The sequence below is a fragment of the Leptidea sinapis genome, chromosome 34, assembly GCF_905404315.1.
Source record: "Leptidea sinapis chromosome 34, ilLepSina1.1, whole genome shotgun sequence".
NCBI classification, from domain to species: domain Eukaryota; kingdom Metazoa; phylum Arthropoda; class Insecta; order Lepidoptera; family Pieridae; genus Leptidea; species Leptidea sinapis.
This window is the reverse complement of record NC_066298.1, coordinates 7,254,493-7,279,746: the sequence shown is the minus strand read 5'-3', so window position 1 is coordinate 7,279,746 and position 25,254 is coordinate 7,254,493. Positions and strand designations below refer to the sequence as shown.

Sequence of the window (25,254 nt, the reverse complement as noted above, 5' to 3'; positions counted from 1 at the left end):
GTATATCTACACCACAGATTCAAAATTAATGAAACGGCATCTACTACCACAGATACAGAATTTGCAATTTACCGATTAGGTTTTTACCACGATAGACACACTACAGACTATAGGTTTTTTTTTAACGAAAGTAGAAGGGTAAGGGAATCCGTATGATATAAATTCAAACTAAATCACACCTACTTAGGTATATATTCCTAATGTGGGTGCTGCTTGTGTTGCTAGGTCGACATGTTATAGTTAATAAATCATTGTATGTGTTGGATGCGATTACTAATAATGACAATATGATCACGAGGCATCCTAACACAAACAATGAATGTAAGGTTTAAAGGATGATGCATCCAATATAGGATAATTCATATTTATATAATTTATTCTTTATTACTTTTTACGAAATACATGTTTTAAAACGCTGAATTAACTTTGAACGCGATTCATATATTGATGCAGCACCTTACAAACTAATTTGTTTTGTATATCACAGCCATTGTAAAATACTCTAAGTGATTGAAAAGAGGGGCCGTGTGTTTCTTGTATGTTCTTCTCGCGAGCTATACTTTTTCCGAACATATGGTAGATTCAGTAATTTAAAAGAAATATTAATAGTGGGCTTAGCTTAAGCCTAATTGAATAAAGTTTTTTAGGATTTGACTAATAAATACCTGTGTCCAAGAAGAGTTTGATATTCAGATTTAGGTAATAATTGTGAAAATATTTTATACCGAGATTATCCTTACGCTTTCAGTCAAGATTAAAGTAGGTACCTGCTTCGTCTCATATTTAAGAGTTACACTGAGCGTTTATTTCTACTTATTTTAATTTCTTTATAACATTAAAATTTGAAAAAGCTTGAAGTACAACAAAAGTTCAGAAATTTTATATTCTTCCTTGGCGCCTAATTTTGAGATACTAAGCATCTTATTGAAAACGATCTGGCTTTTGATAACTACCAACAATATATGATCGCTTAAATACAAGTAAAATAGTGGCTTACAAAACCAGCCACTAATAACGACAGCACCCAAGAATCTTATCGTCATTAGGCCACAAATCTTAAAAAAGGTGTGAGATTATGACACCTAATCCGCTTTTGAATGGCCTTTTGTAAACCAGGAGCATAAAAACTTAAGCTGAATCTGGTTTTGTGTTTTGGCCACATTTGCATTCATTTGTCAAAAATCTGGGCTACCAGTTTACAAAATCCCTCATATCCGGAATAGTTATGCCATAAACACAATTAAAAAGTTGTAAACCTCTTGTTCTTCACCGGAAGGATCAATGGGAATTACCTTTTCAATCTTACAGAGTTATTATAAAGACAATTAAGAACTAAAATATTAGACTATTCTGGGTGAAGCTTATAAATTGTTTTTGCACAATTGCCAATGCTTTTCGTCCATTGTTTTTAAAAAAAAGTAGGTACTAGTGCTTGCAATTAATGCAAGTTCTCGCAATGCACTGAGTGGATGAACGATGATAACCTGGATTAGTTGTAGTTGGATTCCTGAATTGTCATTTGAGTGAGTAGATAACCTAGTTTTAGTTTTGCAGACCTAGGTTCGATCCCTTATTAACCCTACGTATAATGATACTATTTTTCGCATTATAGGTAGGTACATAGGTTCTCCCACCATCGATGTTACTGGTTGGGAGAAATAAAAATATCAACAGGAAAAATTTATCAAATCAATAAATATATAACAACACACAGAAAAACTGGTTCTCTTCTTTGTATGTATTACCTCCGCCTGTAACATTATTGATGAATCTCTCAATCACTACGAGAAAAAAAAATCTACAGAGACCGATCCATGACCTATATTTTGTGAAAAGTACTGGATTCTTGAGTCTTGGCTCAGTCAGCTCTCCTGTATTCGAAATAAACAATTTGTTGTTTTTAAAAGTGATAACGCGAGAGGTCGCGAGTTCTAGTCCCGCACCATTCATAAATTTTGTTTTCAAAATTTAATTCGAATTTACTTCTTCACCTTTGTTTGAGGCTCTTTCAGGCCTAAACCACCGATCGTATCAACATGAAACTACCACCATTAGATTCGAAATTTATATTATTATTTTTTGAATTTAAACGTTCCTTCATTAATTTATTTTCATTTAAAATTCACCAAGCAAAGCGGGCGGGAACGGCTAGTTTAATTATAAGTTTCATTATATTAAATAATACAATAATTACCTATCTAATATTATTTCAATGAAAACAAACTTCTGTACTTGTAAACCGGAGAACTAAAACTTACAATCTACTTAAACACAAATGCAACATGTTAATGGATTTTGTAGTCAGCCTGATCCTCTTAGATTAGCAAACAGCAAAGCGTACAGTAATTTTCGTAATGGCGGCATACAGCTCCGGTAACACCGAGTAATTACCTTTGTAGACTCGTGTGACTGAACCAGAGACTAATTTAGAAGCAATGACAAACCATACGCGCCAAATTAATGGTTACAGGTACTCGGGTAACTGATAGTTAAATATATTCAATTAAATTAGCTGATGTTTGATTTAGGTTATTATTTTAATTTGTTTTATCAGTCTACAGGACACCATGATAGGATAATTAGGTATGTACTGTACTTTCTAATTAAGTTACTTTTAAATACACTTTTGAAAGTTTTTCAAAAGTGTATTCATTTCATCTGTAATCTTTAAATAATACAATATCCGGACGACGATTTTTAAGAATGTACAAAACTTGAACAAAAAAATTAATAGCACTTTTGGATTCGAACCGTGGTCTTCTGCTTACCGGATCACCCAATGTTCCATCTGAGCTATAGTCTTGTATATAGTGGTGAAATTTACCTTTGTATTCTAATGTTATTGTAGCTGTTTCTCATTAAAACATGGATAAAACTACAGTTTTTAAAATTGAAACCTAGCTAGATCGATTTCTCGCCCCCGAAACTACTTACCTGTATACTAAATTTCATTAAAATCGTAAGAGCCGTTTCCGAGATTCAGATTATATATATTGCACGTTTTGGCATTTATTGGCATTTTATTTATACCATATGGAATTTCGTAAAATCCTAGCTGAGTTTATTCGGCGAAAGGAATATTCCTACCAAATTTCAAGTCTCTACACATTTTTGTTCCAGAGATATCAGAGAGTCATTAAATAGGTGGAACTTATATATCTTATATCTTTAAACGAGCAATTCTTCTATGTATACGTATATTCTAGTGCATTCTTGTATATATATATATACTAGCTGCCCAGACAGACGTTGTTCTATAGATATTTAAAAAAAATACTGTTTTTATAGGAATTTGCCAATAATATTTTGGAACATCAAGAATTATTCCGTAAAAAATAACCCCCTGTTCCTATAATGAATTTGTTTCACAGCGGAACTGTCAAATCGTGCGCCACTAAATTATCCTATAGATATTATTTCCATACAAAACAAATGTTAAAAATAAAAATAATTATGTGTCCCAAATCGAAATAAAAATATCTCAAATTGGACCAAATTTCACTCCATGAAGTAAGCGCCATTAAAATCCGTTCATTAGTTTAGGAGTCCATCGAGGACAAACAACGTGTCACGTTATTAAGATAGAAGAAACCTTATCAACTTGTCCTACATTTTTTTGAGATTGATGCCAAAACGAGCCGTCTTCACGAATTTTATACAACCTGTACTTTTATGGTATATTCCTCTCAGTGCATTCCAGAATAACATGGAAATAGACTTGAACCTGTATGTACCTTTATATAATATTTTCATTCTTATTTTCATAAAGAACCAGACAATTGCGCATCCGACTCGCCTACCAAACGTTTTTTCATTCTTCGGCCATAAATCGAAAAATATACTTAGATAAAAACAATAATTAAAAATCTGTTTAAACCTGTGCCAATGAAGCATTTTCATGCGATACCCCACATAACGCGGTTAAAAATTAGGACCGCCGTTCCTTGCGTATATATCCTGCTTTTAAATGATGTAATTACAAATGTTATTACTTTTCCTTATATTCGTAATATTTAAGACGGTATTGCGTGCCAAATAACATAGTTTTAGGTCAATGCAAAATGGGTACCATATAAATTTTGTTTCCCTTGAGAGTATCGAAATATACGTTTTTGCGGCATAAAGGGCCATATCTTTAGTTCGTTAATTTAGAAGTTAGATTTGTTTCACAGCTTCAAGAGACTGCAGAGTTGAGTAGGTACATCGTTTTAATTTTAACTCGACACCTGCACGCGTTCCCGAGATAAAGGGTATTAACATACTGACGGCCGGACAGACAACAAAGTAATCCTCTGAGGGTACCGTTTTTTCCTTTTGAGGTACGGAATACTAAAAATGACTTCGTAAACAGGGGCTCATGACTCGGCGTCTCGTTGTTATCTATTACCATCGAGTAATTAGTTATTTAGTATTCATATTTTGTTTAACTATAATAAACTTCAATAGTTGCCTTTCATGTGGATATTATTGATATTCAAATTAAATTCATATTGTTGAAAATTACAAGGTCATTATTCGTATATAGCGACATCTGTTTGTACTAACAAGAAAGATTGCTGCATGACATTTGCTGTCTAATTTGACGTTTGTCAACACAGAAAATGTCAATGTCTATGTCAAAAAGTGACAAGGACTGGAGACAGCAGACAGTGTAAAAATTAGAATCCCGATTGCCGCTATCGCCGGTTGTATTGTATTTTATTTTCAGCAAACTATTTACATTATTTCAAACAAAATTTAGATAGAAATGATTGGAGTACGACAAAATACTTTTAGCGATTCTTCAGTTGAACCTGATCAAGATGCTAACTCAGCCTTAACAGAACTTGATAAAGGTTTGATAAAGAATAAACACTTCGAAACTGAACTTGTTTACAATTTTAAAAATAATAATGATTATTTATTTATATTTTACAGGCCTGAGATCAGGAAAAGTAGGTGAACAATGTGAGGCAATAGTTCGCTTTCCGCGTCTTTTCGAGAAATATCCTTTTCCAATTTTAATCAACTCATCTTTTTTGAAGTTGGCTGACGTATTTCGTATGGGTAATAATTTTTTGAGATTATGGGTCTTAAGAGTGTGTGAGCAAAGTGAGAAGCATCTTGATAAAATACTGAATGTTGACGAGTTCTTACGAAGAGTATACAGTGTGCTGCATTCAAATGACCCTGTGGCACGAGCATTAACTTTGAGAACTCTGGGTGCTGTGGCTGGCATTATCCCAGAGAGACAAAATGTTCACCATGCTATTCGGAGAGGACTAGAGAGTCATGATAATGTAGAAGTGGATGCTGCCATTTATGCCACAACCAGATTTGCAGCTCACTCTAAGTAAGTCACATTCTAATATTATCAAGAATATAGTTACTAATACTTTGAAAATAGTTTTTATGCTACAACATCTTCACGCAATATAAAAATATTGATGAAATATGATGTGACATATGGGCAGAGACTGCATTTTATATAATTACTTGGGCAGGAAATTTGTATCAATATAATTTCCTAATATCATGTTCTTCATTGATTTAAAATCCTTTTAAAAAGGTTCTCCTTTTGAAAATGTATTAAGCTAGTGCTAATAGTAAGATATATTTGTCTTACTTGTGTAAAAGTCTGGTTTCCCTACTTGGGTGTTTCAGGAAGATTAGGTTCACATGTCTGCTACATCAATGTAGTGCTCTTTATTTGATTTTTTTTTTTCATCTGTGAACTGGAGATATTTGTAGTTTTCACCTGCATATGGATGATGAAAAACCACAAAGCTTTAGGTCTTCTTTAATTATAATTCTTTATAAGACAGAGTCGCAGTAAGATTCTTCTTACAATAATTTTTTTGTGCCCTTATATTTATCAGAATTTTGTAAACTCCGGTGTTTCACAGTATTAACAGCCTAAGAGTTTTATCAGCTAGGGGCCACCCTGATTTATTATGGTTGATCAAAGAGGATGTGTTGGTCTATGTATCGATAGTACAATATACAAACCTGTGATTGCTACCTAGCTTTTGAAGTGTCTGAGAGATGGCTCCATACCCTCATTGTTGAAGGAAATCACTGAAATTCTGTTTTCTCTAACCTCATTCCATGATTGTGGTGAACATGAAGATCAAAAAAAGTTTTCATGACCAATGAGTTTTCAGCTTTCGAATTCATATGTACTTTTATTTGATGCTTTATAAGGTTGGTAACTCTCTTATGATTCCTCTGGTGTTTCATGAGTTTCACATGTCAGCTGGTGACCCTTATGTAAAAAATAATTGTAAATTCCTTTAGGGTGCCTTAATTCAGACCAAAATCAGTGAGCCCTAACCTCAACTACTTACAAATACTAACAAATAGTTTTTAAGACTTGACTGACCACCGATCAACTTATCATGCTTAACTATTAATTTTATCAAGTACTTTTACTTTTATTTGTAAAATTATAATGTATAGCTAAGTTTGTGAACGTTCGACATGAACGAAGAACATAATGATTGTGAACTATTTTTCTTTTATTAATTTAACTCTGTTGGTGTAGACTTAATTTAGCAATTATACAAACCTTAGTGGTTTTAATTGCTTTGGAACCGCAATGTAAAATTTGTTTTTTATTAATAAATATATAAATAAAAAAAACTATAGATGGTAAAAACAAAGGGAAGATGGCTATCCTATTCTTTGGTTGTTAACCTATAATATACTTGAGAAGTGTAATTGTGTATGAGGAAGTAAATGTAAATTAATTTTTATTATGTACTACGTGACCCGGTAGACTTCGTACTGCCTCAATAAAAGACCAAAATTTTTGTATAAAATGCTTAAAACAAACAAAAGGAATCTCTTTTGAGTGATTACCCATGTTTTAAGGAATTTTACCTTTTACCTCCTAAGAAAGTTACAAAGATATAAAAATTCTTATTAGTTATTCATTTTAAACTATTATTTTTATTTGATTTCTGAACGACGCACGGGGGACACATTAAAGGAAATCAAAATTGTTGTTTTTATTTAATTCCGAGTATTTTCATAGTTATTCCTCTTAAACCTTCTCTGGACTTCCACAAATAATTCAAGACTAAAATTAGCCAAATCGGTCCAGCCGTTCTCGAGTTTTAGTGAGACTTATGAACAGCAATTCATTTTTATATATATAGATAAGTGGGGGCAAACGGGCTATGGGCTCACATAATGGAGAGTGGTGAGGCAACCACCCACGGACATCCGCACCACCAGGGATCAAGGGATGTGTTGCCTTTAAGGTGGGTTTCAACTCAATCATTTTCTTTCTTCCAGTGCTTTTGCTGTAGCCATGTGCAACAAGCTGTCTGACATGGTCGAGTGTGAGAGCACGGGGGCTGAGAGGAGAGCCAAACTGGTGAGGGCTCTGAGAACTGTTCATGGTGGAGGTAATTATAATTTTATTGTTCTTCTCTTACTCTTGGATAAGTATATTTGTCTGTTTTAATTTATTTAATTTATTTTTAATTGTGTAAAAATACTCACGACTTACTGATGTAAGTTGCACCACTTCACATAGGTAACAATGAAGCTATAAATGTTGATTTAAAAGATTGGCAATGAGTTTCTTGTGACTTCTTCTCATTCAAGCTAAACCTTTTTTGAAGTGGTCGTAATTGGTGAAAAGCATAACTTTTGACATTCAAATGTGTTATTATTTTGACCGAAACAAATAATGTGATTTCATTTATATTTTGAGTAATTGTATATCTCGGCAATAGCTCCGATGTGATGAAAATACTACCTTCACAAAGGTTTTGGGCAGGAAAGCCCGATCTAGTTAGGTATCTGTGTGAAAAGTTGATTTTCCGGTAAATTCAGATATTTTTATTTAAAATACGTTAGGATATCACTTAAGAAAGTCAAAAACTACCAACCATTAAAAAAAAGAATGTCGAAGACCTGAGACACGCAAGACACTCAGCGAGAAATGTACATTTTACATGTACCATACTTTCGATATTCATATTATTAATCAAATAATATTTTGTTTACAGCTGTTCGAGCAGAAGGAGTGCTGAAGCTTCTTCGATCATTGTTGGAGAAGTTCCCGTCATCCAGCTCTGTTCGAGCCGCTATCACCGCACTCACAGCTATAGCAACAGACACCGTTGTTCATGTCCCTGACCAAGTATGTTTGACTATACAACTCATAATCAAGTCGTCTAATTACACACACAAAGGCACAAATTAAGTCTCATGGTGTTTTCACCATCCCACCGCATGATGAGGGTCGTATTCCATTAAGTTACCCCATATGGGTCGTTTTTTTTTTATGGAAAAGGCAGACAAACGAGCGTACGGGTCACCTGGTGTTAAGTGATCACCGCCGCCCACACTCTCTTGCAACACCAGAGGAATCATAAGAGCGTTGCCGGCCTTTAGGGAAGGTGTACGCGCTTTTTTTGAGGATACCCGTGTCGTATCGTCCCGGAAACACCGCACAAGGAAGCTCATTCCACAGCTTTGTAGTACGTGGAAGAAAGCTCCTTGAAAACCGCACTGAGGAGGACCGCCACACATCCAGATGGTGGGGATGATATCCTAACTTGTGGCGTGTCGTGCGAAGGTAGAATTCGGCGGCAGGAATCAGGTTGGACAGCTCTTCGGAACACTCCCCGTGATAAATGCGGTAGAAGACACACAATGAAGCGACGTCTCTACGCAACGCCAAGTGATCTAGCCGTTCACAGAGCACTGGGTCCCCTACAATTCGAGCTGCTCTACGTTGCACGCGGTCAAATGGATCGAGCTGATACTGGGGTGCGCCAGACCAGAGATGACAGCAATACTTCATGTGTGGCCGGACCTGCGCTTTGTAGAGCGCTAGAATGTGGGCCGGCTTGAAGTATTGCCGTGCTCTATTGATGACGCCCAGCTTCTTCGAAGCCAATTTGGCTTTGCCCTCCAGATGGCCACGGAACTGGCAATCGCTCGTTATTTCGAGACCCAGTATTCCGATATATATCCGTTTTGTAATGTTGTGTAATAAACTAATTCTTTAAGTATTCAAACTAGGGTTCTTAGTAAATACTAAATTATAGCATTACTTGTTGTGTATTTTTATCAAGGTGAAACTTTTATTACATCGTCTCAAACATTTTCGTCTGTGTGTTGCATCTCTGCCTGATTAAAAATATTGATTGAAGAGTATTGGGAATCAGTCATCCCATGTAAACTGTATATCTATATATACATGAAAAAGTATTGAAAGTATTCAAATTTTATCATGTTTATTCCTTTTCGAACAATATTTTTAACCAGGACTAAGACACAGAGTTCAATAAAAATATTAGTTGGAGACTTAGTCTACTTTTATTATTTCCCATTATCATTCCAATTTTCCAAGTATAAAATTAAGATTGATAACGCGATTTTTTATACGCGGAATATTATTCCAAAAATTTTAAGTTTAATTGTCCATAATGTGAAAAAAAGTTTCACTTTTACCGTGGTTTCATAAAACCACACAGTCATTTTTTATTTAAGCGTGTGAGCTTACAGACTATGAGCCAAATAAGTTGTGAGGTCCTGTGGTATTATCAGAGTAACGGAAAAATCTCGATTATGTATTATGGATTTCTATTGAACTGCAGGATGCCTTCTTTTGAGTAGAATTTTAGGTTTAAATTGAACTTTGTGCTGCAGAAGAAGGCTATTCGCGCGATTTATAACCTAGTACCTAAAGAATAATTAAGAGAAATATTTAAAGAAATAAACATTTTGACTGTTGCTTCTTAATACAGTTTTAATAATGTTCTGTATGTTCATAAGCACATTGAGGAAATTTCTAGAAACTGTGACATTCATAATGTTAACACGAGGCACAAACATAAACTTGTTATGCCTACTACTCGGTTGGGTCGAGTTAGTAAGTCTTTTGTTGGGCGATGTATATGCTTTTACAATATGATCCCAGAAAATGTACAAAACAAATGTGTTACGAAATTTAAAAGAATTGTTAAAAAACGTTTGGGTGGGAAAGGTTATTATAGCATAAACGATTTTCTTAATGACACCACGGACTGGGAATAAAGCGAACACCCTCAGGCTCTTTAATTATACATGTTTATTGTACGATATCACATTGTAATCCATATTTTATATTAAAAAAAAAAGCCCGCTGAGTTTCTTGCGCCCATTCTTCTCAGGTCTGAGGCAGTCTCTTTTGAATGGGTGGTAGTTTTTGACGTTCAATAAGTGATTTTAAATACTATTTTGAATAAAAATATTTGAATTTGAATAAAAAATCCCGATACGTACTGCACTGAGGAGGGCGTATCACTTACTCACTCACATGTTCTCATAAAACGAGGCGTCAAATAAAGGGCTCGTCTGATCAACTTACTTTTCCTCCGTAGGTTGATCTACTCATAAAGCTGGCTATGAACGACCCCCGATCAGCAGTACGTCGCAGTGCACTCATGGGTCTTCGCAAACTGGCCGAGCATGCTGCTCTGTGGAATGCAGTCTCCATACAGAACCTCGTCAGAGCGGCCACTGACTGCCAGGATATGGAGCATATCATGTTGTGCTTACAAGTCATGCAGGTAAACGGTTGCATCATTTTTGTCAAAACCTTTAGTAAAATTGCAATTTTTTAAGTCTTCTGTTGTCATAAGATACTATGTACTTTGTTTTACGCCAATTTTTTCTGTAAGATTAGGCATTTTATGACAAAACAAGGAAAAGTTTAGCTAAGAAATCTTACTTACGTAGCGAAACTAAGCGGAGACATCATGTATTTACTATTTAATTATTATTTTATTTATTTATTACACTTTTTTGACACCACATTAACAAAATATAACTTAACTACTAACATACATAATTACATGATATGGTGCAAATGGCGGCCTTATCACTATATAGTGATCTCTTCCAGGCAACCATAATAATAATACAATAAAAGAGAAAGGGTAAGAAAAGTGTCAAAAGGGTAAGGAAAGTGACAAAAATATAGACACACATAATATATACTATACTAAAATATAGATAAATTTATAAGAAAGTAAAATAAGTAAAAAATAGGAACAATAATTAACATTTCAGAATTGTTGAATTATGTTGGTGGATACAATACATACAGATAGATTCTATCAAATAGAGGACAGATAATGTTTTTTTAGTTGATTTTTAAAGGATGCTAATGATTGTGCTTGACGGATAGTAAGCGGCAGTAAGAGTAATTCTTTTTATTGTTTACATCAGAACTCTCTTTTAGTCTCTTATTTTGTGGATGTGGACTCCATACTTTATACTTTTATTTATTATTATATTATAATATCAGTCAGGGCGGGGATAATATATTTTACAATCAGTCCTAATTCATCTATTGCCGTATTAATACTTTATTTAAAAAAACTCGATTAGACGAAAAAAAATTTTTAAGAGCCCCAGTTGGTAAATTATTGACTTTCGTGCAATGTTGCTTTTGGATATCAAACTCGTGTTTGTGTTATCTTAAATAGTCGTGGTGAATCTTTACGGTGAAAATTATGCCATCAATGATACACCAGGAGGTCTACTCGCAAAATCGACAACGATATATTCGGAACGATACGATAATACTCCGAATATATCGCACTTACCCTACTCTAACAAATGTAACAACATCGTGTATCGTAACAACATCGTAACCATAGACTAATATTTTGATTTTTTACGATGTTAGAGAGAATAAATTATGCGCAACCTTATAAAAACTAAATATAATCCGTGCTATGTCGCTGTTAAATGTCAAAAGTCAAAACAAAGCTTAGGCGCTAAGGACCATGACAGACTCTGCACCACCAATTTAGTATCATTTGCACAAAATGTAAATATTAAAAAAATATCTTATGAATATAATATGACCATTTACAATTGAATAAAAAAAACAAAACTTGAGGATAATAAAATGTAAAAAAAAGTAACTCAACCCTTCTCGTCGACTTCCTATTTCTCAGGCGGCCATTTCCATTACTTTGTACGCATAAGCGATCAACAAAATGACTTAAATTACTTGGTAGTAAAAAAATCCTGTTGAATAGTAAATCACATATTATTATTTTAATAATATTTATTAAGTATGTAAATTGTATGGCAAATATAACTATACAACTTGAAACGATAATAGCAACGACAGCCTAGAAGGTGTCGTTGAGATTATCGTAAAAGTGACGTTTGATTACTTGTCAAATTCGAATATTCGTCTCTGACATTTTCAACTAAGAAGTAGGGTTAGGTCCGATAATATCGAAAAATATTTCGTTCGTTCAATCATCGTTTCGACATTGAATACGACGTAACTAAGAGTAGGATTCGACACGACTAATGCCACGATATATCGAATATCGATTTTAGGAGAATCCCCCCAGATTCCTAGAGAAGCTCGGTGTTTCAGATATTTATGAAAACCGAAAGAAATGAAATGAAAAATGTTTATTTTGAAACGTATAGACGCATAATTATACAAATAACTTAAAATAAAACTTACAATGGAGACAAACAATAAACAAACAAAATCTGAGAGAATACTTACCAATACGTTACAAAAATGGTGCCAACTCAGCATGTTTGCTGCTGTGAAAACCGACGCTGGTCTTCCGTTGGGCTATTACGTCACGCTAAATATAATTTTAAATATAAAACATAAGTTATTTTAGCTAGTAAACTAACGTAACAAACTTATAATAATATGTATAATTTTATGTTTGTACTTGTCTGATTGCGCAATGGTGACTGTTTATTGCATTATTAGTTACCAGGTCATAAAATCCAAAAAAAAAAAACGTTTATTGCATCTTATGTCAACTGTCAAATTTAATATGAACATGTGATGTGCAGATGTTGGTAAAGTGTCCGGCTGTATGCGCACTGGGTACGGGCTCCGCGGACAGCGGCGGCAGTGCGCTCAAGCAGTTCTGCGCAGGCGCCGCGCTCGCACCGCACCTGACCCACGCTGCCATCGCCGCCGACGTGCTAACCACCATCGTGGTGCACTGGTACGATGAATCATTTTATGACGATTAGGGACGAAACGAGCAGGACGTTCAACTGATGGTAATTTATACGCGATGCCTATTATAATGCATTGCCACTCAGGATTCTTGAAAACCCCAAAAAATCCGAGCGGCACTTCAATGGCGCTCGTCTCGTTGAGACATAAAATTTTAAGTCTCATTTTTCCAGTAATTTCACTAGCTACGGCGCTCTTAAGACCAAAACACAATAATGCTTACTCATTGCTTTAGAAATAGGCGCCGTTGTGGTATCCATAATGTAGCCGGCATCCTGTGCAAAGGAGCCTGGAACTGGTAAAAATGCGACCCGCGTGCTGCGTTGATCTTTCTTAACGATAAAAAACGCACACATAATTTTATATCTTAAACACCAACTGTATTTTAAGCTACAAATAATCTTAAGATCAATTTTAATATTACTGTAATCACAGCCTGTAGCTGTTTAAAGATTTTCAGGCTTAAAGGTTGATAGGTTTTCAGGCTTAAAGGATAAGGGATTGCTTGTAACTAATTCTAGTAGGCTTCATAAGATACATAATAGCTTTAATTGTAAATGTATACACTTCTATAATAAAGTCCCAGCTGTTCAGGCATTATCTATAAATAAATTTAAATGTTTTTAAAAAAAATGGCTCTGTCGTAAATCCTATTACACCACAGCTGAATATCTAAATGATCGGTCAGCCTGTGATCATTTTATAGCCATAGAAATGACTGTACTACAATATTGTATAATTTTATTGAAAAGAGCGCAAAAAAAGAATGCTGGGAGAGTTTCTTGCGCCGCTTCTTGTCTCTTAGAACGCCATCTGTTTCCGAAGCGGTAGTAGTGTATAGTATATTAGAAATGACATCAAAAAGAATTCTAAAGGAATCCATTTGGAGAATATAAATGCCATTTATGCCTTTTAATGCTAGAGAACTCTAGAACCAAATTTCGATATTTAGCGCTTTAATGTCATCGATATAGATTTTACATTCGTTTGCAATTTTTATCACTTTCTTGAGCATTAAATAATTTAAATTAAACAATTTAACGCTAGAGAGTGTGGTAATCCAATTACTATACAATTATTAATAGTCTTTTTAAGAAAGATGTCATATCCGTATGCAACTCTTATTAATTTCTATCACGAGTAGGTACCTAATGAACGATTTAGAATTTTCAATGCCATAGGGCGCTGTAACCAAATTACTCTAATTTATATTCGCATGCAAATGTTTTCTATTTTTATAATGAAAGTAATAATAGTTTTTATATTTTTCATTATGATCGTGATGCCACGTCACAGAAAGTAGTTAATCGCGACCCGACACGCGCTTTAGAAGCGTGGCTCTTCCACTTGTATTTTCTATTGTTACTATAATCCCCACAAGTTGAAAAGTTCAAGCTGTGATATTAGTGACGTCATCGTAAAAACTTTAACTCCAAGAAGATAATTCAAATAAATAATAGTTAAAAAAAAACTAAAAAGCACGCTTTATATAAAATTCAACTAAGAAATAGAAAATAAATTTAAATTGAAAATAGTGTAAAAAAAATATATTTTATTGTAAAAAAAGCGTGGGGTGTAAAAGAATTATTATTTTGATAATATCTTAAAAAGCAAAGTGGGGTGTAGAAGAATTATTATTTTAATAATATCTTAAAAAGCACCCCACGCTTTTTTTTACAATAAATTATATATTTTTTTTACATTATTTTCAATTTAAATTTATTTTCTATTTTTAGTTGAATTTTATATAAATTGTGCTTTTTAGTTTTTTTTAACTATTATTTATTTTTAATATTCTAGTCAAATTAGTGTAATGTCATCGGTCCTCGATAAATCTACAAAGTTTGAACGAAATATAGCCGTTTAAAGTGGGTCAAAATCGCGCCCAAAGAAGTCGGTTACAAACATACAAACATACAGGTGAAGCTAATATAAAACGTATAAAAACAACAAGTCACTCACGACGTGAAATATGACAAGGAACCGTCTATAATCCTACGCGCGTGAGTTATAGCTAACTATTTTGGTAAAATTTCAGCTATGAAGAGTCCCTTCCAGTAGAAGGTGCAGATCTGATGCAGGCTCTCGAGTCAATGGTGATCGCGACGGGACACTTGCCAGAACAGAATATTAATCCTCTCCGAATGGCGCTACGCTGCTTAGTAAGTAACACGTCTACTTATTAAACTAGGGTTGACTCTTTGGCGTCGTGTAAAGATTTGGAGTACCTCTGCATCTTCGACAGCATATATTACGGAGTGTCCGGTAGAATTGTTTAGGTTAAAACCAACAGCTGAATTTACTACCGACCATCACGTTAACCAAAATTGTCTATAGCTTACGTTCTGCAAGAAACTGTCTCGAACAGCTACTTAGTGGAATCATGTGCCGGTTGCAGTATTCCCCATAATATGGTGGGCTTAGGAACGCTTAGGGCCGATTCATTTCGAAGGCCTGCAACGAATCTCTGGACGTCTGGTGTTACAGATGTACGTGATCAGCTGATTTATTTTCACTGGCAAGCACCTTACCCCCTCTTGTGTAAGTAACACCACCACATCAGATTATATGATCCTTTTTTGTACCACTATTGTTTTTTACAACAGTATTTTTAATGATTAAAAATTTGGTCCTTCGAGTCACATAATAAACTTTATGTTGATATTTGCGCGGTTTCAATAAAAGTAGCGAATTAGCAGGTCTCTTGTACTGCTGTGATCTGGTTTAAAGGGTGTGGAACCCGCTGAAATTATCAGCACAGACGTTTTATATTAAGTCTCAAACTGATGGGTACAGTGCGTAATGATAGTTGTGTTCTCGCATTGCGCTACTTGTTTTCTATCTATCTGATAACGCGAGATGTAAATAATACGCACACACACTTGTCAAATCACAAACTTTATTCACTCCATATTTATGCTTAAGGCTTCATGCTAATAAAAGCTATAAAATACTAAAAGCACGTTTCATTCTTAAGCAACTACATTTACAGCGCCATCTATGATCTAGGCGGGACAACATATTATATATACTACTGTGAGCGTCGAATTACACACTATCTTTAAGTGATGTGTTATGATTTAAATCATACTGTCTATGAGCTACTAATGATACATTCACCCTCACTTCTTAAGGTGTGTGCCCATCACAGCGTATCAAACCACAATGTTGAATTAGGCAAAGAAATATAATTGTTCGTTTTGACAATGAGACTCATTACCGACCTATACCATAGCGTGCCTTGCAAAAATCATCAACAATATTCAATATGCATAATTTTTCTATTCCATAACAAACTAGTGGAGAGGTTAGCTTAAATAACTTTTTATGAGAAAAAATAACGATATGAGCATGTCATCTGTTTGTAAGTGATATGCAGTGCCACTCAGGATGCTTGATTGAATCTAAAATTCTGAACGACATACTTTCGATTGCGCTCGTCAATTTGAGACGTAAGGTTTTAAACCCAGTCATTTCTCTAACTACGGAACCCTTCGAACTTAAATAAATAATGCTTGCATATGAATGCTTCGCGGAAGCAAAAAGGCGCTGCTGTGGCACTCACCAAGTCAGCAAAGAAGCCTCACATCGGCAACATATGTCTACAGCCTAATTTTGAAGTAATGAAGCTCATTACTAATATTATATTCTTATGTTGTTTTACTCTATTGTTGCATGATATACTTATCCAAATGTTTTGAGTTTTAATTCCGCCAATATTTGTCTTAAAACAATTCGGCAGGTGTTTCGCCTCTACACGAGGCATTCTCAGGACATGCTGACTCGCCAAACTCTGGCACGAGACTCAAATTTGCGAGTGACAAAGTTGTCGAGTCAACATGTCCTGATAATGGGATAATTATGGATATCCGCAAGGTAACGCCTACTTCAATAAATTTTCTGATACACTTATGTTATATTATTAAGTCTAACGGGTTTATTCTGTGTCATATTTATGCTATAATATAGTGCAGTGGCGGCAGGTGTCTCCTTTAACATAAAAATAATCGCAGGTCAAGCTGAGCAACGCCGAGCCAACGCTGTACGGTGAGCGCACCGCGGAGGTGGTAGGTGGTGAGGTGGCGGGGGCTCGGGGTGTCCGCCAGGTGGCACTGCTGGAGGCCCTGGCGGCCCTGTGCGGGGCCCACGTGACCCGCGCGCTGCGACACCTGCCACCTGCGCTACGAGACCACAAGTATTTGTCAAACTGACCAAATATCGTAGCGGGGTTGCATACAAACGTTTTCCGGATTGGATAAGTCAATAGGGAAACCGTTAGTGCGGCGATACATAATACTATATTATACTATTTGTTCGAAGTAAATCCATCGAACAGCATTATATTACAAATATTGCTTAGTAGATAAAATTAATTGTAATAAAACCATGTGTTGCCTTTAGTAAGGGAGTACGCGAGTAACCATTGATCGGGCCGGTCCTAGTTACCATTAACCATTTGCCTATAACCATTACAGGACTGGTCCAAGTAACCATTCTAACCAATTAATAGTAGAGATCCGCGTACTCACCAGTAGAACCATTAATTATAGTTATTTAGCAAGTGTCACAGATAAGTTTAGTACCTTAAGTAAATAAATACTTTTACCATAAAACCAATATATTATCTACCCCTAAGTGCACCCCTTTTCACTATTACTTTGTCTGAAATACATATTGTGTTTGGAAATGGGATGACAGATATCGAATGTGTGTGGCCGTCCTTATACAGAAACTTAATTTTATATTGACAGTTAAAAGAAACCGACTAGCCATTCTTTATAATCAACAACTGTCGTATTTTAGCTATCGAACTGTTTTGTCCCTTTCTAACAAATTAAAATGGCATTCGGTGGCTATACTCTGTTCAACCCATTCCTGTGTCCATTTATCTGTGTGAATGCAACGTACGGTTTATTTATTGTGTAATTTTTTTAATTCAATTGTAATAATAACATGTGGCACATGGTGATTAATTTTTAAAAAGAAGTGGCATCGAATGATTTTTAAGTTGTTGGTACACAAAATATTTATATAACTTTATTATGTATATACTTACTTACATTGGATTATATGGTACTGTATCAAATATAAGATAACTTAAAGATTAACTTAATATAATTTATTTGGTAATCCAGGATTATGGCTCAAACAGACCCGAAGTACGATGGAACCAGCTTGGTGCTCATCTGTACAATCCTGCTCCAGGAGCGAGCCCGCACTGCGCTCTCGTGCAAACTGAACGACTCCTGGCAGTACAAGATCTTGGATGCCATCTCCGGCGCTGATGGATGGACCAGATACCGTGTGGCACGGGCAGCGCTTAGGTATATGAGATGCTGATACTCTAGATTTTAGTCTAGAACAGATGTGAATACGTCGAAAATAATTGAGGTTGACTGTTAATCTTTATTTTGAGCAACGCATGCAGTGGCAGGAAGCCAGCTAGATTATGGGTACCACAACGGTGCCTATTTCTGTCGTGAAGCAGTAATGTGTGAACATTACTGTGTTTCGGTCTGAAGGGCGCCGTAGCTAGTGAAATTACTGAGCAAATGAGACTTAACATCTTACGTATCAAGGTGACGAGCGCAATTGTAGTGCCGCTCAGAATTTTTGTATTTTCTCCTATACAAGTATTACAGAAAATGTATATGTATAATCTTTGATCATTTATAAGTCTAGATAGAGTATCTTGCTGTTAGACAACCGATGAAAACAGGCCAGGTTTATTACTTTAGTGGCAGGGTACGTCTTACACTCGCGATTTTTATGTCACTTTGTGTTACTTTTTATTATGAAAATAAGGGACAAGACGAGCAGAACGTTCAGCTGATGGTAATTGATACGCCAAACCCATTACAATGCAGTGCCGCCCAGGATTCTTGAAAAACCCTAAAATTCTAAGCTGCACTACAATTGCGCTCGTCACCTTGAGACATAACATGTTTAGTCTCATTTGCTCAGTAATTTCACTAGCTACAGCTTTACGGCAAAAATAGGCGTAATTGTGGTACCCATAATCTAGCCGGCTTCCTGTGCAAAGGAACCTCCCACTGGTACTTGATACTCTTGGCACAACAGACGTGGTCATGACGAGTGACATCTTTTAGGGCAGATGTGGTTCACCTCACGAGCATTCGCCACTTTTACTGGCTGCCGGCTACACTTATTCAATGGTCGGTCCATCGCATGGGTGACCTTCCTCACCCTCTGGTACCCTCCACTTTGCCCTGCACGACAAGGCGCTCGTTGGTCTTACTCTCGCGCCGGGAGACATGTCCGAATAACTTAAGTGTGCGAATCTGTACTAACACCGAAAGGCATTGTTTAATGCCAAGTTCTTGGAGAACGGAGATGTTGGTGCGAAACTAGCTCCATGAAACTCCCAGCATTCTCCGCCATCAGCCCTCGTACAGTTATTAATAATACCTAAAAAAAAAGAATATTAAAACCTTAGTTTGCGAGTCGTAAGGTCGATATTCCTTTACGTAGGTACCTATGGAATTCTATGACTTGCAAAAATTACATTACATATTTTGTAATAGAGTGTAGTCTTTGCACATTAACACGGGACTGTTTGTCGGCTGTGTATTGACACTCAGGGACAAACTGGGATAAACAATACAGTGACAAACTCAAAACCTAAGTAACATTGTTTAGCGGTTGCGAGTTTTTCTCCTCTCGGGGTGAACTGGTTAGCCCTCCTGAACCACTTACCAAACCGTTAATACTAATTTTACAGATACGGTCATCATAGCCTTGCCGCGGATATACTGAAGCCTCTCTGTGATGAAGCGCCGAGTGAGTCGGCACAACGCTGGCTGGTGGCTCTTCACAGATCAGCGGCTGCTGATCACCAACTCAACATCGATGGTAATATTTTAATTACAGATGAAAAAATACATGCTTATAATAATAATATAATCCAGTGGAACCATCTACCAGTGGGAAGTTCCTTTGCACGGGATGCCGGCTAGATTCTGGGTACCACAACGGTGCCTCCTATTTCTGCCATGAAGCAGTAATATGTAAGCATTATTGTGTTTCGGACTGAAGGACGCCGTAGCTAGTGAAATTACTGGGCAAATGAGACATCTTATATCTTAAGGTGTCGAGCGCAATTATTGTGGTGCCACTCAGAATTTTTGTATTTTTCAAGAAGCCTGAGCGGCACTGCATTTAAATGGGCAGGGCGTATCAATTACCACCAGCTAAACGTCCTGCTTGTCTCGTCCCTGTGTCATAAGAAAAACAAAATCTTTATTTATTTCTCACCAACAACCAAAATTACAAACAAGTATTAATATAATAAGTGTGTATAGCTTAAACTGAAAGTTTTTTTAAAAATGACAGCAATAGTTTGAAGGAGCAAGTGATTTCTGTTGGATTTGAAAAAATAACTTTCTATAAAAAGCTCAAATGTAACGTTACTATTGCAATGTGTCAACCCAATAGTAGCGTTCTGCTAGTTTTATATTTATGAAACTAAACTGTTAACAGCGAGAAACGCCGCATAATATTACAAGGAACTAGGTTGCAACTTGTCACACAATTGAAATACCTTGGTCATGTGGTCACAAACTGTCTAACAGATGATTTGGACATTGATAGGGAGCGTAGAGCCGTGGCAGCCAGATGCAATTTGCTGGCTCGCAAATTTGCTTGTTGCTCTAAAGAGGTTAAATTGATTCTTTTTAGAGGTTTTTGCCAATATAGAAATTACACATATAGTAATACCAACTTATCTGTGAAGTGGCATAAATAGGAACTACGGTCGCCATCTTGAAATGTCATTCGACTGTCAGTGTAGACACTCGAAAGTAGTAGACTACTTTCGAGTGTTCCGTGTGTTTTATTGCGACACTTCTGAATTTTAAGCGTTCAAATATGCCCCGACTTTTGTACACATTGGAATTAATTTGCAACACTGAAACGATGTTGGCCACACCTATCAGTTCACAGATAAGTTGGTGAAACTGTATAGCTTCTGGGTCAGATATACGCAGAACAGTGCTCTGCATATTCAATATAATAACAGTATAGCCCCACTAATTAACAGAAGAAATTATATCGATGAAATTTTTCTACTTAAAATTATTAACATTAAACTTGACTTTGTTAAATCTAATTAAATTTATAACACCGCGAATCTCCTCTCTTTCTAAGGTTACTTTTATGTATCACCTTATAAAACCAATTATGCGGGAATAACATTTATGAGGCGCTCTTGCAGTTTTTACAATTTACATCTTATTGAAATCGATTTATTTTCATTAAATATACAAAAATGTAAGAAAATTGTTGGTGATATTATAGTCAATGTAAAAAATTGTTATCTATCTAATATATATAAAAATGAATTGCTGTTCGTTAGTCTCGCTAGAACACGAGAACGGCTGGACCGATTTTGGCTAAGTTTGGTCTTGAATTATTTGTGGAAGTCCAGGGAAGGTTTAAAAGGTGAATAAATATGAAAGTGTTCGGAATTAAATAAAAACACCAATTTTTTTTTTCCTTTGATGTGTCCCCCGTCGTCCGATATTTGTTTTGTATGGACATATTTGTATATACATTTTCTATGAGAGAATTTATTGACGCACGGTTTGACAGTTCTGCTGTAAAACAATTTCATTACAACAACAGGGAGCATATTTTACGAAATAATTCTTGATGTTATGATATATTATTGACAAATTAATAAAAAATATTATTTTATTTATTATATACAGAACAACGTCTGTCGGGTCAACTTGTAATTAATAAAATCATTGTTGCTGTGTCCTGTTCTTAACTAAACTCTTATAATTACTGTTTAAATTATCGTTTTGTTTGTAGTAATTTTCACTTTTGGTTAAAATATTTTGTTGTTGCTTTCATTATTGTTCATTTTAATTAATTAATATTAGTATGTAATTTATGGAACTGTTTTGTCTAACCCCTTATTCATAATGGTCCGCTAACTTAAAACAGCCGCTAAGGAGTGTTTTTTCTCATTCTGACCTAGGTCAATAGAAGAAGACAGTGTGAGAATTAGCAATGATTTAAGTTAGCAGACTATTATGAAGTAGGGGGGTTATAGTTTATGTATATCTATATCTGGTATATTTGTAACTTTACTTATTGTAAAATACTGTTTTGTTCCTGAATAAATAACTATCTGCGCGGCCTGCGCGGCAAGCGCGGCCGCCGCACCACGCGCGCTCGAGGGCCAGCGCGCGCAGCCGGTGACTCTGAGACGACGTGCTGTTACTTGATAAACTGAAAATAACACACACGTCTAAATACCACATCATCATTTAACAATTGTTATTTTATCTAATGTGGTACGCCAATAAATTATTCTATTCTAAAATAAACCTAATAAATATATAAATATTGTGTAGGTATAGCCGGTCTAGAGATGGCCAGTTCCCGGTGGGAGTGGTCGGGGTCAGCGGGTCTGGGTGGTGCGGGCGTGTGTTCCAGCGGGTGCGCGGGCTGTGGTTCTTGCCTCCCTCTCGCACCCGCGTGGGCCGCCGCTCGCGCTCTCGCTCTGTCCGCGCTGGCCCGTAGCGCTGCGGCTGCGCGCTCTCTGTGCACTCAACCACCGCCCGCCATCGCTCAGGTACACTCGCTATTCATTCTAGCCTTTTACCAATGGAAGAGTTTTGCACAGGAGGCCGGCTAGATTATGGACGACGGTGACTATTTCTGCCGTCAAGCTATATGTGTAAGCATTATTGTGTTTCGCTTTCAACGGCGCCGTAGCTAGTGAAATTATTGGTCAAATGAGACTTATCATCTTATGTCTCAAGGTGATGAGTGCAATTGTAATGCCGCTCAGAATTTTTGTGTTTTTCAAGAATCCTGAGCGGCAATACATTGTAATAGGCAGGGGCCACCTGAACATACTCTTCTCGTCTCGTCCCTTATTATCATAAATAAATAATCCCTTTTGCTTTCCATACGCAGATAAAATACGTTAAAATTGCTAATATAAATTTGGGTGTCAATACGTATCCTCATACGTCGTAATTCAGCATCACAATTAACAATATAAAGAATGAACGATGATTTTGAAAATATAAATTTTTCATATTTCGTTCTCACATTTGGATCTCGATATAATATCTATTGAGTAATTTTGCTGTTTGCAATACAGAGAGAGAATTCTTAGACTTAACACGTACATACCCTAATTCTGCGGTGTTATTGGTTTAAATATAAGATTATAACCAATAGACACGGCAAACCCATTTTACTTTAGTTGTTTTCACAGTATGCTTTATGTTATAGCAGGCCAATGCAACTAATATTGGGTATTCATATAATTACGTTTTAGGTGCTAGAGGTTATTGCCGAAATTTATAACTTAGCTCCTAGTTAATCATAGTAGATTAGTAGCCAAGGGCTGTAACGTATCAATAGCAGTCCGAGATATTTATGCGCCTATAGTTCGAGGGTGCATCAATTGCACCCGACTACAGTTCAGACAGAAAACTGTTAGGCGAGCTCTGTTTTCGTTGGACGTCAGGAAGTCGAGCGGGCCGGATGGCATTTCTCCAATCGTGCTTAGAACGTGTGCCCCTGAGTTGACGCTGGTGCTAACGCGTTTATTCCGGCACTCTTATTCCAAAGGCGTAGTCCCTGACTCATGGAAGTCAGCCCTTGTCCATCCGATCCAAAAAAAAAGGAGACAGTTCGGATCCGGTGAACTACAGGCCTATTGCTATCACCTCCCTGCTCTCCAAAATCATGGAGAGCATAATTAGCCACCAGCTTTTAGTATACCTAGAGGGTCACCAGTTGATCAACGACCGACAGTACGGCTTTCGCCATGGTCGGTCGGCAGGTGATCTTCTGGTATACCTAACACATAGATGGGCGGCGGCTATTGAAAGCAAGGGGGAAGGCCTGGCAGTTAGCCTGGATATAGCGAAGGCCTTTGATCGTGTATGGCACAAGGCGCTCCTCTCAAAACTTCCATCATTTGGGCTTCCCGAGAGCTTGTGCAAGTGGACCTCCAGCTTCCTCACTGGGCGTAGCATACAGGTCGTTGTCGACGGATATTGCTCGAACCCGAAGCCCGTGAATGCTGGAGTGCCCCAAGGCTGTGTGCTATCTCCTACGCTGTTTCTTCTGCATATCCATGATATGTTGGACACCTCCAACATGCATTGCTATGCAGATGACAGCACTGGTGATGCCGTATACACGGGCCATGCAGGTCTCTCTCGGGAAATCGTCGACCAGTGCCGGGAGAAACTTGTGTCTTCTATCGAGTCCTCTTTCGAGAAGGTCGCAGAATGGGGTAAATTGAACCTTGTCCAATTTAACCCCCAGAAGACTCAAGTTTGCGCGTTTACCACTTAAAAAACCCCATTTGTCGTATCACCGCTCTTCGAGAACACTTCTCTTAAAGCCGCGCCTAGTATCGGAATACTGGGTCTCGAAATCTCGAGCGATTGCCAATTCCGTGGCCATCTGGAGGGCAAAGCCAAATTGGCTTCGAAGAAGCTGGGCGTCATCAATAGAGCACGGCAATACTTCAAGCCGGCCCACATTCTAGCGCTCTAGAAAGCGCAGGTCCGGCCTCACATGGAGTATTGCTGTCATCTCTGGTCTGGTGCACCCCAGTATCTCCTCGATCCATTTGACCGTGTGCAACGTAGAGCAGCTCGAATTGTCGGGGACTCAGTGCTCTGTGAACGGCTGGATCACTTGGCCTTGCGTAGAGACGTCGCTTCATTGTGTGTCTTCTACCGCATTTATCACGGGGAGTGTTCCGAAGAGCTGTTTAACCTGATTCCTGCCGCCGAATTTCACCATCGCACGACACGCCACAAGTTAGGATATCATCCCCACCATCTGGATGTGTGGCGGTCCTCCACAGTGCGGTTTTCAAGAAGCTTTCTCCCTCGTACTACAAAGCTGTGGAATGAGCTTCCTTGTGCGGTGTTTCCGGGACGATACGACATGGGTACCTTCAAAAAAAGCGCGTACACCTTCCTTAAAGGCCGGCAACGCTCTTGTGATTCCTCTGGTGTTGCAAGAGAATGTGGGCGGCGGTGATCACTTAACACCAGGTGACCCGTACGCTCGTTTGTCCTCCTATTCCATAAAAATAAAAAAAAAATAAAAACTACTCTGCTTTACATGTCGATTGTGAGGTAAGTAGAAAAAAACTGGCATTACAATAATAAAATATTGTTAATTGCTGCTTCATCTTCCATTTTCATTGAATCGGGAGTGCAGCATATATCTACATTACT

General features: G+C 36.9%; 1 protein-coding gene across 1 annotated transcript in view; it reads left to right on the top strand.

Annotated features, from left to right (window-relative positions):
• Positions 1-4,671: 4,671 nt before the first annotated feature.
• Positions 4,672-25,254, top strand: part of LOC126975044 (integrator complex subunit 7) — a 30,192-nt gene continuing 9,609 nt past the window's right edge. Inside the window, exons 1-11 of the mRNA XM_050822830.1 lie at positions 4,672-4,835; positions 4,918-5,332; positions 7,279-7,391; positions 8,001-8,134; positions 10,365-10,553; positions 12,832-12,989; positions 15,042-15,165; positions 17,017-17,198; positions 18,139-18,327; positions 19,746-19,876; positions 22,387-22,607. Coding sequence (XP_050678787.1) covers positions 4,748-4,835; positions 4,918-5,332; positions 7,279-7,391; positions 8,001-8,134; positions 10,365-10,553; positions 12,832-12,989; positions 15,042-15,165; positions 17,017-17,198; positions 18,139-18,327; positions 19,746-19,876; positions 22,387-22,607 — 1,944 coding nt within the window. The 5' untranslated portion in view covers positions 4,672-4,747. The remainder of the gene's footprint in view (positions 4,836-4,917; positions 5,333-7,278; positions 7,392-8,000; positions 8,135-10,364; positions 10,554-12,831; positions 12,990-15,041; positions 15,166-17,016; positions 17,199-18,138; positions 18,328-19,745; positions 19,877-22,386; positions 22,608-25,254) is intronic.